The sequence below is a fragment of the Oncorhynchus clarkii genome, chromosome 28 (assembly GCF_045791955.1).
Source record: "Oncorhynchus clarkii lewisi isolate Uvic-CL-2024 chromosome 28, UVic_Ocla_1.0, whole genome shotgun sequence".
Classification (NCBI taxonomy): Eukaryota; Metazoa; Chordata; class Actinopteri; order Salmoniformes; family Salmonidae; genus Oncorhynchus; species Oncorhynchus clarkii.
Genome location: NC_092174.1, coordinates 22,852,272 through 22,867,485, shown reverse-complemented (window position 1 = coordinate 22,867,485; position 15,214 = coordinate 22,852,272). Strand labels below are relative to the sequence as shown.

General features: G+C 43.3%; 1 protein-coding gene across 1 annotated transcript in view; it reads right to left on the bottom strand.

The window, feature by feature from the left end:
* The window catches only part of LOC139387208 (cadherin-18-like), a 44,521-nt gene that overhangs the window by 9,345 nt on the left and 19,962 nt on the right, over positions 1-15,214 (bottom strand). Inside the window, exons 3-4 of the mRNA XM_071133283.1 lie at positions 12,346-12,640; positions 11,809-11,928 (exon numbers count right to left, since the gene is read on the bottom strand). Of these exons, the coding sequence (XP_070989384.1) occupies positions 11,809-11,928; positions 12,346-12,640 (415 nt within the window). The remainder of the gene's footprint in view (positions 1-11,808; positions 11,929-12,345; positions 12,641-15,214) is intronic.

Below are 15,214 nucleotides of genomic sequence, written 5' to 3'. Positions count from 1 at the left end.
AGGCTCCTTATATCACACTAAAATCCATAAATAAATGTATGTTAGGAGAGCTACTGTATGTATTGACAATAGACAATCAGAGAGATTCCTCCTCCACAGCATCAATCCCATCTTGGTTGAGTTAGAGATGCCAGTCACTTTTAGTCACAGTACTGTATGTCACAAATATGATACGGATGAAGGCAGGAAAAGACTGCCTGACTTGTTGTACAGGAGGAGGAACATTGATTTCCTCAAAATGGGTTTCACGTACTTCACCTAAGGAAATTATCTATAAACGGTTGAAAAATTCAGCCAGAATTACAACCAGCTTTCATACCATGTCTGCCAACCCCCCTCATGTCTTCATCATCATGTTTTCACCTACAGTGCATTCGGAAAGTATTCCGACCCCTTTACTTTTTCCACATTTTGTTACGTTACAGCCTTATTCTAAAATGGATTAATTGTTTTCTACACACAATACCCCATAATGACAAAGCAAAAACTGTTTTTTTGTTTTTTTTGTTGCTAATTTATAAAAAATAAAAAAATACATCACATTTACATAAGTATTCAGACCCTTTACTCAGTACTTTGTTGAAGCACATTCTTGGGTATGACGCTACAAGCTTGGTTCACCTGTATTTGGGGAGTTTCTCCCATTCTTCCCTGCAGACCCTCTCAAGCTCTGTCAGTTTGGATGGGGAGTGTCGCTGCACAGCTATTTTCAGGGTTCTCCAGGGATGTTCGACGGGTTCAAGTCTGGGCTCTGGCTGGGCCACTCATGGACATTCAGAGACTTGTCCCAAAGCCACTCCTGCATTTTCTTGGCTGTGTGCTGAAGGTCGTTGTCCTGTTGGAAGGTGAAACTGCCCCAGTCTGAAGTCCTGAGCGCTCTGGAACAGGTTTTCAAGGATCACTCTGTACTTTGCTCCGTTCATCTTTCCGTCTCCCAGTCCCTGCCACTGAAAAACATCCCCACAGCATGATGCTGCCGCCACCATGCTTCACCATAGAGATGGTGACAGGTTTCCACTAGATGTGACGCTTGGCATTCAGGCCAAAGAGTTCAATCTTGTTTCATCAGAACAGAGAATCTTGTTTTTCATGGTCTGAGAGTCCTTTAGGTGCCTTTTGGCAAACTACAAGTGGGCTGTCATGTGCCTTTTACTGAGGAGTGGCTTCCGTCTGGCCACACTACCATAAAGGCCTGATTAGGGGAGTGCTGCAGAGATGGTTGTCCTGGAAGTTTCTCCCATCTCCACAGAGGAACTCTGGAGCTCTGTCAGTGACCATCGGGTTCTTGGTCACCTCCCTGACCAAGGCCCTTCTCCCCCGATTGCTCAGCTCTAGGATGTCTTGGTGGTTCCAAACGTCTTACATTTAAGAATTATGGAGGCCACTGTGTTCTTGAGGACCTTCAATGCTGCAGAAATGTTTTGGTACCCTTCCCCAGATCTGTGCCTCGACACAATCCTGTCTCTAAGCTCTATGGACAATTCCTTCAACCTCATGGCTTGTTTTTTGCTCTGACATTCACTATCAACTGTGGGACCTTATGTAGATAGATGTGTGCCTTTCCATGTCCAATCAATTTAATTTACCACAGGTGAACTACAATCAAGTTGTAGAAACATCTCAAGGATGATCAGTGGAAACAGGTTGCACCGGAGCTCAATTTCGAGTCTCATAGCAAAGGGCCTGAATACTTATGTAAATAAGGTATTTCTGTTTTTTTTGTTAATACATCTGCAAAAATTTCCAAAAGCTGTTTTCCCTTCTTCCTTATGGGGTATGGTGTGTAGATTGATTAGGTTTTTATTTCTATATAATCCATTTTATAATAAGGCTGTAACGTAGCAAAATGTGGAAAAAGGGAAGTGTCTGAAAACTTTCCGAATGCACTGTATGTGCTTGTTCATTACCATATTTCAGAAATCATCAACTAGATTCAGCTGTGGCCAGTTTTTTTTCTTGAGTGGCTGGTCGGGGGGCCGGAACAGACATGGTCAGCAGGTAGCCTAGTGGTTAAGAGCGTTGGGCCAGTAACTGGTCACTGGTTCGAATCCCCGAGCGGACTAGGTGAAAAGCTGTAGATGTGCCCTTGAGCAAGGCACTTAACCCTAATTGCTCATGTATGTCGCTCTAGATAAGAGTGCCTGCTAAATGACTAAAATGTGAACATAATTACAAATAATTTGTACAATTCAAATTGACTGCAAGAAGCCCAAACAGATATAATGTTTGACTAAAACCTTATTATTTCAAACCTTGCTTGCATTATTTATACGATCACGTGTCTCTCTATTATGCTTGGGAACAGATTTCTTAAATTAAAGTATCTTCGAGCTGATTCCCTTTTGTTTTTACAGTCTATTATGTCCAATAATGAAGAAAAAAAACATTTTTTAAAATGAATATTTTTTAGAAAACTTGGCGGGCGGCCAGTTTGGGAAGCCTGTGCTATTTGATATACTAACACATAAGTACGCTTGCCTTGCCCATCTCTGAACTATTAGCACGCCACCCCCCTCCTTCTCTCTTTCCTCCTCTCCTCTCAGCTAGACCCACACCTAAACACCGTGCTCTGGCCAGAGGCTCTGCTATGTTGCATTACTCGCTTCACAGCGTTACAAAGGAGAGTGCCATCTGCCCTAATCTTACCCTAAAGACTGAACACGGGCTAGCAGGAAAACAGAACAGATTGACCATACTGTACATCATGCACCTGTATGAGAGGGAGGCCACGGGGAAAACAGCCATGGCATAGCTCACTCAGTACTGTAAGCAAGGCGTCCTTTGTGGAACAATGTCTGGAACAACCACCGCTAAACGGTGGAACACAGTGTCTGACATGCCACAGTTATCTCTGTGTGCCGTCACACGGTGGGGGTTCAGGGGTTAGCTCGTTCTCCTGGAACACTCAGGTTTTCGCCGGTTATTGGGATCACATGGGTCACATAGATTGCAATAAGACGACTCGTCTCAAAGAAGGTCATTTCCCAAGCTTTTGAGATGTGATAACAATAGGCGAAAGTACAGTGACATTCAATAAACAGACATAGCCTATGTTCAACCAACGAGCAGGATATGTATCCTCAGAACATCCTCAGAACACAGAACACAGTGTGAGTTTTAGAGCATCTGTGTAAAACGGCTCCACTCCAATGGCTCAGAACTTATTTTATAGTCCTACACATATTGTAGCAGTTTCATCAGTCTGCTTTTTACCTTATGCATCCACACATCAAAAGACCAAGGTTCATCTAAATTTTTATTGATATTTCAAGTGCTTGTACAACCATGAAGGCAATGAAATACAGCCTCCCAAGGCCTCAGTTAAATTACTGTATAATGTAAAAAAACAATAAAAAAAAAAGAGTAAACCTTGCCACTGCTGTTGAGTATTTTATGGGCAACAATCCACAGGGTTGCCGTTCAGACACTAAAATACTCTGCCGCTGAATGCACAAGAAATGTCTTCATGTTCTTTAACAAATGAATGAATGTGAGAAAATGAGAGAAAGAAGAAAATGCTAACAGATACCTCAACCTGCCAGAAGAAATGAACACAAAAGTGTTCAGCCCCAGAGAATGTTATAGAGATTGTATCAAACACATTGTGGCCACAAACCACCTGTCTGGACAAGGAAATTCAGCTGTAAACACACCAATAGCACAATAATGCTAAAAAGCCTCTTAGTATTCAGCCGGTTAAAGAAGAAAATAAATAGGCTGAACATGAAGAAACTGAATTTAGCCCGACCAAATTACAGAATTCAGCAAATGGATCCCTTCTCATTCTGTCGAGGTTAAGGCCTGACCATGGAACCAATTCCTTAAGCGTCCATTCTCATTCTAGGGAAACAATGTAGTGCAACTGTGACAAGGAATAAAAGGCTGTTAGGCCCATGTTGTTGTGTTGCTCGCTTTCCTGTTGACCTTGGCATTCCCCAGTCATTCTCCCTCAGCTCTCAGGACCAGCCAAAGTGGGGGATGTGATGTGATGTCTTTGACTTTGCTCTTGACCCAGGGACTCTCAGAGGCACAGCCAATACTGTAGTCTCTTCTCCTCTCCTCTGAGGCAGAGCCAAACTACTGTACAACAGTCATTCCCCTCTGGATCCTCTGAAGAGTAGACAATGCCTGCTCTGCTCATTTAGCCAAGGCCATACAGAGTTCAGGCATGTTGCTCATTATAAAGTAACAACACCAATGACTGATGCAAAGTTGACATTTGCTAATGCGTATTCTGGTGTAATCTGATAGATAAAATAACGCAATATTACTTTCAGACATTTGCCCATTGTTTCTGTCACAGCATTTTATATATAAAAAAGTTCAAACATACAGTTTAGCACATTATGGCTGTATAATGCTTGGTCAGATTGGAGTGGGTGGTAAATTAACTACATTTAAATAAAAAGACTGACTGTCAGACTGTTAATATCAATTACGTCCAAAAGACAGCATGCACTTCCTTCAATTGATCAAAAGTGAAAGGTTTTATGACTCCTGCTCACATTAAAATGGATATATCTGTGTCAACCGTTCAGGCAATGGGAACGGACATTATCCCCTCACTAAAAAAACGACAACTAGCCTCTTTAATGGGTAAAGTAGAAATTTGGTGTCCTCATTACTGTCTACACAACTTCTAATGGAGGATACGGAGGAAACAGCAGTAGCTTACTGTAGTTATGTTAGTCAGATAAGGGATGGGTAATCAATGCCATTAAATGCAGAGTCTTATGATAAAATATTCCTCTGGGTCTTTTATTTACTGCAGTCATCAATATTTCCTGACATACTTTTGTTGTCTATTGGAAGATACAGGTATACTGTTCACACTCTTTAAGTATCATATCCTCTCAGGCCTTTTATTTCAGCACCTAATCGATCTCAGATTGATTATGCTAACAATGGAGCTTTTTACAGTCGTATCAGGCTGGACTGGACAGACAAGATGCTTCATATTTAATGTCCAAAATATTTTTTGTGTGTGTGTGTGTGTGTGTGTGTGTGTGTGTGTGTGTGTGTGTGTGCATTTATATGTGCACACGTGCATATGTGGTTGTGGAGCAACTCACAAAACAACTGTAACTGTAATCAGTAAAAATATTGTGATCAGATTACAGATACTTCAAAAAAATCTAAAAGTTACTTCCCTGATTACAATTTTGGATAGGTAACTAGTAACTGTAATTGATTACATTTATAAAGCGTTAACACTCGCAAGGCTGTAACTAGTAATTTGTGGCCTAAGCAGAGTCCTCAGAGTATGTGCAGACCAGCTGGCTGGAGTGTTTCCTGACATATGCAATCTCTCCCTTTCCCAGTCTGTTTTCCCCACTTGCTTCTAGATGCCCACCATTGTTCCTGTACTCAAGAAAGCAAAGGTAACTGAATTGAATGACTATCGCCCCATAGCACTCACTTCTATCATCATGAGTCCTTCCAGCGCCGGCAGAGATGGCCGCCTCGCTTCGCGTTCCTAGGAAACTATGCAGTTTTTAGTTTTTTTACGTGTTATTTCTTACATTGGTACCCCAGGTCATCTTAGGTTTCATTACATGCAGTCGAGAAGAACTACTGAATATAAGAGCAGCGTCAACTCACCATCCGTACGACCAAGAATATGACTTTCGCGAAGCGGATCCTGTGTTCTGCCTTTCACCCAGGACAACGGAATGGATCCCAGTCGGCGACCCAAAAAACCGACTTCGTAAAAGAGGGAAACAAAGCGGTCTTCTGGTCAGACTCCGGAGACGGGCACATCGCACACCACTCCCTAGCAAAATTTCTCGCCAATGTCCAGTCTCTTGACAACAAGGTTGATGAAATCCGAGCAAGGGTAGCATTCCAGAGGGACATCAGGGACTGTAACGTTCTTTGCTTCACGGAAACATGGCTCACTCGAGAGACGCTATCGGAGTCGGTGCAGCCAGCTGGTTTCTCCACGCATCGCGCCGACAGAAACAAACATCTTTCTGGTAAGAAGAGGGGCGAGGGCGTATGCTTTATGGTTAACGAGACGTGGTGTGGTCACAACAACATACAGAAACTCAAGTCCTTCTGTTCACCTGATTTAGAATTCCTCACAATCAAATGTCGACCAAGGGAATTCTCTTCGATTATAACCACATATCCTGAGACTGCATTCATTGTAGCTGGGGATTTTAACAAGGCTAATCTGAAAACAAGACTCCCTAAATTGTATCAGCATATCGATTGCGCAACCAGGGCTGGTAAAACCTTGCGATGCATATAAGGCCCTCCCCCGCCCTCCTTTCGGAAAAGCTGACCACGACCACGAAAAGCTGACCACGACTCCATTTTGTTGCTCCCTGCCTACAGACAGAAGCTAAAACAAGAAGCTCCCACGCTGAGGTCTGTTCAACGCTGGTCCGACCAATCTCACGCTCCAAGACTGCTTCCATCACGTGGACTGGGATATGTTTCGTATTGCGTCAAACAACAACATTGACGAATACGCTGATTCGGTGAGTGAGTTCATTAGAACGTGCGTTGAAGATGTCGTTCCCATAGCAACGATTAAAACATTCCCAAACCAGAAACCGTGGATTGATGGCAGCATTCGCCTGAAACTGAAAGCGCGAACCACTGCTTTTAATCAGGGAAAGGTGACCGGAAACATGACCGAATACAAACAGTGTAGCTATTCCCTCCGCAAGGCAATCAAACAAGCTAAGCGTCAGTATAGAGACAAAGTAGAATCGCAATTCAACGGCTCAGACACAAGAGGTATGTGGCAGGGTCTACAGTCAATCACGGATTACAAAAAGAAAACCAGTCCCGTCGCGGACCAGGATGTCTTGCTCCCAGGCAGACTAAATAACTTTTTTGCCCGCTTTGAGGACAATAGAGTGCCACTGACACGGCCCGCAACCAAAACATGCAGACTCTCCTTCACTGCAGCCGAGGTGAGTAAAACATTTAAACGTGTTAACCCTTGCAAGGCTGCAGGCCCAGATGGCACCCCCAGCCGCGCCCTCAGAGCATGCGCAGACCAGCTGGCTGGTGTGTTTACGGACATATTCAATCAATCCCTATCCCAGTCTGCTGTTCCCACATGCTTCAAGAGGGCCACCATTGTTCCTGTTCCCAAGAAAGCGAAGCTAACTGAGCTAAACGACTACCACTCACTTCCGTCATCATGAAGTGCTTTGAGAGACTAGTCAAGGACCATATCACCTCCACCCCACCTGACACCCTAGACCTACTCCAATTTGCTTACCGCCCAAATAGGTCCACAGACGATGCAATCTCAACCACACTGCACACTGCCCTAACCCATCTGGACAAGAGGAATACCTATGTGAGAATGCTGTTCATCAACAACAGCTCAGCATTTAACACCATAGTACTTCAGGAAACAGCAGAGGGAACACCCCCCTATCCACATCGATGGAACAGTAGTGGAGAGGGTAGTAAGTTTTAAGTTCCTCGGCGTGCACATCACAGACAAACTGAATTGGTCCACCCACACAGACAGCATCATGAAGAAGGCGCAGCAGCGCCTCTTCAAGCACAGGAGGCAGAAGAAATTAGGCTTGTCACCAAAAGCACTCACAAACTTCTACAGATGCACAATCGAGAGCATCCTGTCGGGCTGTATCACCGCCTGGTACGGCAACTGCTCCGCCCACAACCGTAAGGCTCTCCAGAGGGTAGTGAGGTCTGCACAACGCATCACCGGGGGCAAACTACCTGCCCTCCAGGACACCTACACCACCCGATGTCACAGGAAAGCCATAAAGATCATCAAGGACAACAACCACCCGAGCCACTGCCTGTTCACCCCGCTATCATCCAGAAGGCGAGGTCAGTACAGGTGCATCAAAGCTGAGGCCATCAGACTGTTAAACAGCCACCACTAACATTGAGTGGCTGATGCCAACACACTGACTCAACTCTAGCCACTTTAATAATGGGAATTGATGGGATTTGATGTAAAATATATCACTAGCCACTTTAAACAATGCTACCTAATATAATGTTTACATACCCTACATTATTTATCTCATATGTATACATATATACTGTATTCTATATCATCTACTGCATCTTTAGGTAATACATGTATCACTAGTCACTTTAAACTATGCCACTTTGTTTACATACTCATCTCATATGTATATACTGTACTCGATACCATCTACTGCATCTTGCCTATGCCGTTCTGTACCATCACTCATTCATATATCTTTATGTACATATTCTTTATCCCTTTACACTTGTGTGTATAAGGTAGTAGTTTTGGAATTGTTAGCTAGATTACTCGTTGGTTATTACTGCATTGTCGGGAAACTAGAAGCACAAGCATTTCGCTATACTCGCATTAACATCTGCCAACCATGTGTATGTGACAAATAAAATTTGATTTGATTTGATGAAGAACTTTGAGAGGCTAGTTAAGGATTAAATCACCTCCACCTTACACAACACACTAGACCCACTACAATTTGCGTATCGCCCCAACTGATCCACAAATGACACAATCGCCATCGCTCTGCCCTATCCCACCTGGACAAGAGGAATACCTCTTGGTATAGGAATACCTATACCAAGAGGAATACCTATGTAAGAATGCTGTTCATCGATTACAGCTCAGTTTTTAACACCATAATACCCTCCAAGCTCATCACAAAGCTTGGGGCCCTGGGTCTGAACCCTGTTCGGACTCCAGGTGTTGAAGGAATGCAACAAGACCTCCGCCACGCTGATGCTCAATACGAGGGCCCCACAAGGGTGTGTGCTCAGCCACCCCCTGTACTCCCTGTTCCCCCATGACTTCATGGCCTTGCAGGTCTCCAGCCCTATCATCAAGTTTGCTGACGACACAACAGTGGTAGCCTGATTACCAACAATGATGAGACAGTCTACAGGGAGGAGGTGAGTGCCCTCGCGGAGTGGTGCCAGGAAAATAACCTCTCCCTCAATGTCAACAACATTAAGGAGTTGATCGTGGAGACAGCAGAGAGAGTACTCCCTCATCCACATCGGCGGGACAGGGTAAAAAGCTTTGAAATAGTCCATCCACACACTGGACTCCACACACTGGATTTCTAAATTTCTAAATTTTTATTTTGGGGATTTGTGTGTATTGCTTTTTATAGTTACGTATACTGATCTGATGGAGCTAGAAACATAAGCATTTCGCTGCACCTGCGATAACATCTGCTAAATATGTGTACGTGACCAATAAAATTGTATTTGATTTGAAAGTAACCTACACAACCCTGAATATGTGTGGGTGTGCATGTGTGTCTTTAGGGCGTTCACGTGCGTGCGCATGTGTAAGTGATGATCATTGGTCAGGAGCTGAACACCTCACTTCCTGATCACAGACACATGGCTGTAGTGTAGAGGCAACTGGTCTGACTGTGGGCTGACTGTGGGCTGAGTGACTGGGTCTCCTGGGCCAACCTGCTGATGGGGCCCCAATGAGTTGCTGGAGAGAGACAGGAACAGCTGGCATTACCTTGGCCATGGCCCAGGATCGGGATGCACTGCAGCTGGAACAGTCACAATCTAGCCAGGCTACTTCAAAGCTATGCCTCAAATCAAAATCAGCACCACTCACTCAAGTAGCCAAGCAATGCAACATGGACCTTTATCAAATATACAGTATAATGACAGAACTGCACCCCCTACAGTTAAACCTAGCCAGGGTTCAGCTACGCCTTACATCAGGACCACTCTCTCAAGTAGCCGAGCAGTGCAACACAGACATCAACGAAACATACTGTTAATGTGATAAAATGACAAAACTAGACCCATCATAATGGCAATCCTGTTGCATGGTTGCATTCATGATATGTGGTCGATGTATGTCAATAGCACTTCAGCACATGTGACCAGAACATGGCTAGGACCATCATCTTGAGTGTTGACAGATGGTACATACTACAGTGTCACAATAGTCGTACTGCCAGATTCCCTCTGCTTTCTTGAAACACATTGAAATACTGTTCAAGCAAAGACATCCACTTATCTCCATCTTTACACTTTGTTCTCTTTAGCTATATTTGTTTACATCCCTGTTAGTGAGCATTTCTACCAAGATAAGCTATCCACCTGACAGGTGTGACATATCGAGAAGCTGATTAAACAGCATGATCATTACACAGGTGCACCTTGTGCTTGGGACAATAAAAGGCCACTCTAGAATGTGCAGTTTTGTCACACAACCCAATGCCACGGGTGGCCCAAGATTTGAGGGATCGTGCAATTGGCATGCTGACTGCAGGAATGTCCACCAGAGCGGTTGCCAGAGAATTTAATGTTAATTCCTATACCATAAGCCGCCTCCAATGTCGTTTTAGAGAATGTGCATTATGTCCAACCGGCCTCACAACCGCAGACCACGTGTAACCACGCCAGCCCAGGACCTCCACATCCAGCTTCTTCACCTGCGGGATCATCCGAGACCAGTCACCCGGACAGCTGGTGAAACAACTGAAGATTTTCTTTGCAAAATGTCAGAAACCATCTCAGGGAAGCTCATCTGGGTGCTCGTTGTCCTCACCAGGGTCTTGACATGACTGCAATTTGGCGTTGTAACCAACATACCTTCGCTGGCTACTTTTCCGCTGGAGAAGTGTGCTCTTCATGGATTAATCCCTGTTTCAAATGCCAGCGTGTATGGTGTCATGTGGGCGAGCGGTTTTTGATGTCAACGTTGTGAACAGAGTGCCCCATGGGGGCAGTGTGGTTATGGTATTGGAAGGCATAATCTATCGTCAACAAACACAATAGCATTTTATCGATGGCAATTTGAATGCACAGAGATATTGTGACAAGATCCTGAGGCCCATTGGCGTGCCATTCATCCGCTGCCTTCACCTCATGATTCAGCATGATAACGCACAATCCCATATCGCAGGGATCTTTACACAATTCCTGGAAGCGGAAATGTCCCAGTTCTTCCATGGCTTGCAAACTCAAAATACATTTTAACCATTGAGCCTGTTTGGGATGCTCCGGAATGACGTGTACGACAGCATGTTCCAGTTCCCGCCAATATCCAGCAACTTAGCACAGCTATTAAAGAGGACTGGGGCAATATTCCACAGGCCACAATCAACAACTTGATCAACTCTATGCGAAGGAGATGTGTCACGCTGCATGAGGCAAATGGTGGTCACACCAGATACTGACTGGTTTTCCACAAAGCCAACACTTCCTTTCCTTCCAGTTCTCTGCTGCCAATGACTGGAAGGAATTGCAAAAATCACTAAAGCTGGAGTCTTATATCTCCCTCTCTAACTTTAAGCATCAGCTGTCAGAAAAGCTTACCGATCACTGTACCTGTACACTTCCAATCTGTAAATAGCACATCCAACTACCTCATCCCCATATTGTTATTTATCCTCTTGCTCTTTTGCACCCCGGTATCTCTACTTGCACATCATCATCTGCACATCTATCACTCCAGTGTTCATGCTAAATTGTAATTATTTTGCCTCTAAGACCTATTTATTGGCTTACCTCCCAACTCTTCTACATTTGCACACACTGTACATTTTCTATTGTGTTACTGACTGTATGTTTGTTCATGTGTAACTCTGTGTTGTTGTTTTTGTCACACTGCTTTGCTTTCTCGTGGCCACCTGGTAGTTGTAAATGAAAACTTGTTCTCAACTGGCCTACGTGGTTAAATGAAGGTGAAATAAAAAAAACAGCCTGATTTCAACTATCAACCAATAAAACATAATAGAACAAAGCTATTTTATCACTTGGCAGAAACAATTCACACATGCAGCGTTATATTGCAGTAAAGTAAAAGGCTGGTTGGCTCACCGGTTTTAGGATCCACAGAGAAGTAAGGCTGTCCCTGCAGTATGCTATAAACAATCTTGGCACTGTTCCCATAGGTGGGGTCGTCTGCGTCTGTGGCTGTGACCTGAAACACTGATGTGCCTGCATGGAAGGAAAGGTTATATCAGTACTGCATTTCCACACAAAACCATACAACTGAAGTACAATGTGCCATGATTACAGTACAAACCACATTTACATACTGTAGCACAACTCACTATATTGTCATGGTTTTCTTACTGTAAAACTATGTGCAAAAAATACCACAGAGTGTTTCTGTATTGCGGTCAAAAATCCATGATTTCCCAATTAATCAACATCCTGTATCGGGACCATCAAAATCCATTTACAGAGTTGTGCATCAATGCCTGACTGCCTCTGTGATGCAGCAGGGATCTGCAACAATACTGATGACTCAGCTAATAGTGTGACTGGTCTCACAGTCAGGGTACAAAGCTGGCTGCCTCCAGTCAAGTGCACCCAGCGTATTAAAAGTATGTTCTCAGTATTCGACCTTACCAACGTCGGCCATCTCGGGAACAGCAGCAGCAAACGGGCCATCTGGAAACTTGGGCGCGTTGTCATTGACATCCTGGACCTTGATAATGAATTCAGACTCTGGCTCTAGAGATCTGTTGGTGTAACGATCGATGGCCTGGGCATGTAAGACATACTGGCCTTTCTTCTCCCGATCCAGGCTCTTGGTGGCATGGATGTCCCCTGTGACCTCATCGATGACAAATATAGTACCAGCCTCCTCTCCAGACAGCAGGTATCTGACTGAGCCATCTCCTTTGTCTGAGTTGGAGTGCAGCTGGAAAGGAATATATGTTACAATACTCATGTGAACATAGAAAACAATACACAGGTATAGTCACCTCATCAGGGTTGAGGTATATTCTAGCCTCGTCAGTTTAGAGGAGGAACTAAGGATTTCAAATGGAAGTGACAATCATCCTTTAAAGGTTTACCACAGAGGAATGTTACAGATTGTTAGTGAAGGCCTGGGTGAAGTAGCCTGGGACCTGACTATTTCTGCATTGAACAACACAGTTAAAGGAACCTTCAGATAGGTATCACTGCATACCATTTCAGTGTTTTTTCTGTTTGTAGTGTAGACATGACTAATTCATACAAATATGTTATGGGGAATTCCCTGCTACACCAACGATTGGAAAACCGTAACAATGCATACTTTATCAGTTACACTATTAAACAAACCATGCATAATTGTTGTCTGACATCTCACATGCAAACTGCATTATTCTACGACAATCCACACTCCTCAATTCTTTGGTATTAGGATAATACATACACACACACATATATATGCACTTTGTTGACATGTCGCCTAAGTATTTTGGCATCGTGCCTGCCGTGTCTGGTAAATGTGTTTTTACAAACACTTAAACACTGAATGTGGGGTGATAGGTTGTTTGAGACAGGTGTGAAACACCCCATTAGCTTTAAAATGGATCAGATGGAATATAATAAATATAGCCAAAAAAATAGGACGTATATATATATATATATAGCTTTTCAGACAGCTGATGCTTAAAGTTAGAGAGGGAGATATAAGACTCCAGCTTCAGTGATTTTTGCAATTCATTCCAGTCATTGGCAGCAGAGAACTGGAAGGAAAGAGACCAAAGGAAGTGTTGGCTTTGGGGTTGACCAGTGAAATATATATATATCATCTACAGTACCAGTCAAAAGTTTGGACACACCTACTCATTCAAGGGTTTTTCTTTATATTTACTACTTTATACATTGTAAAATAATAGTGAAGACATCAAAACTATGAAATAACACATATGGAATCATGTAGCAACCCCAAAAATATATATTTTATATTTGAAATTCTTCAAACTAGCCTTCTGTCACGTTCGTTGTATGAAGGAGACCAAGTCGCAATGTGGTATACGTACATTCTCTTTATTAAAAGAATGAACACTGAACAAACTAACAAACTAACAAACTAACAAACTAACAAACTAACAAACTAACAAACTAACAAACTAACAAACTAACAAAATAACAAAATAACAAAATAACAAAATAACAAAATAACAAACGAACCGTGAAGCTATACAATGTAGTGCTGACAGGCAACTACACATAGACAAGACCCCACACCAGAAAGTGGGAAAAAGGCCTGCCTAAATATGATCTCCAATCAGAGACAACGATAAACAGCTGTCTCTGATTGGGAACCATATCAGGCCAACATAGACATAAAAAACCCCTAGACATTCAAAAACCCTAGACTTACAAAACCCCCTAGACATACAAAAAAACTAGAGTACCCACCCCAGTCACACCCTGACCTAATCAAAATATGTAGAAAACAGGTATCTAAGGTCAGGGCGTGACACCTTCCTTTGCCTTGATGACACCTTTGCACACTCTTGGCATTCTCTCAAACAGCTGCATGTATTTCAATTAACAGGTGTGCCTTGTTAAAAGTTAATTTGTGGAATTTCTTTCCTTCTTAATAAGTTTGAGCCAATCAGTTGTGTTGTGACAAGATAGGGTGGTATACAGAAGATATCCCTATTTGGTAAAAGACCAAGTCCATATTATGGCAAGAACAGTTCAAATTAGCAAAGAGAATCGGCAGCCCATAATTACTTTAAGACATGAAGGTCAGTCATTGCGGAACATTTAAAGTTTCTTCAAGTGCAGTCGCAAAAACCATCAAGCGCTAGGAGGAAACTGGCTCTCATGAGGACCGCCACAGGAAAAGAAGACGCATAGTTACCTCTGATGCAGAGGATAAGTTCATTAGATTTAACTGCCTCAGAAATTGCAGCCCAAATAAATTCTTCATGAAGTTCAAATAACAGACACATCTCAACATAAACTGTTCAGAGGAGACTGTGTGAATCAGGCTTTCATGGTCAAATTGCTGCAGAGAGACCACTACTAAAGGACAGCAATAATAAGAAGAGTCATGCTTGGGCCAAGAAACACGAGCAATGGACATTAGACTGGTGGAAATCTGTTCTTTGGTCTGATGAGTCCAAATGTTTGATTTTCGTTTCCAACCGCCATGTCTTTGTGAGACGCAGAGTAGTTGAACGGATGACTTCCGCATTGCTGTGGTTCCCACCGTGAAGCATGGAGGAGAAGGTGTGATGATGTGGGGGATGCTTTACTGGTGACACTGTCTGTGATTTATTTTGAATTCAAGGCAAGGCTACCACAGAATTCTGCAGCGATACAATATCCCATCTGGTTTGCGCTTAGTGGGACTATGGAGTGATGGGGTGCTGCATCAGATGACCAGATGACCCGCTCAGCATATGTGGGAACTCCTTCTAGACTGTTGGAAAAGCATTCCTCATGAAGCTGGTTGAGAGAATGCCAATAGTGTGCAAAGCTGTCA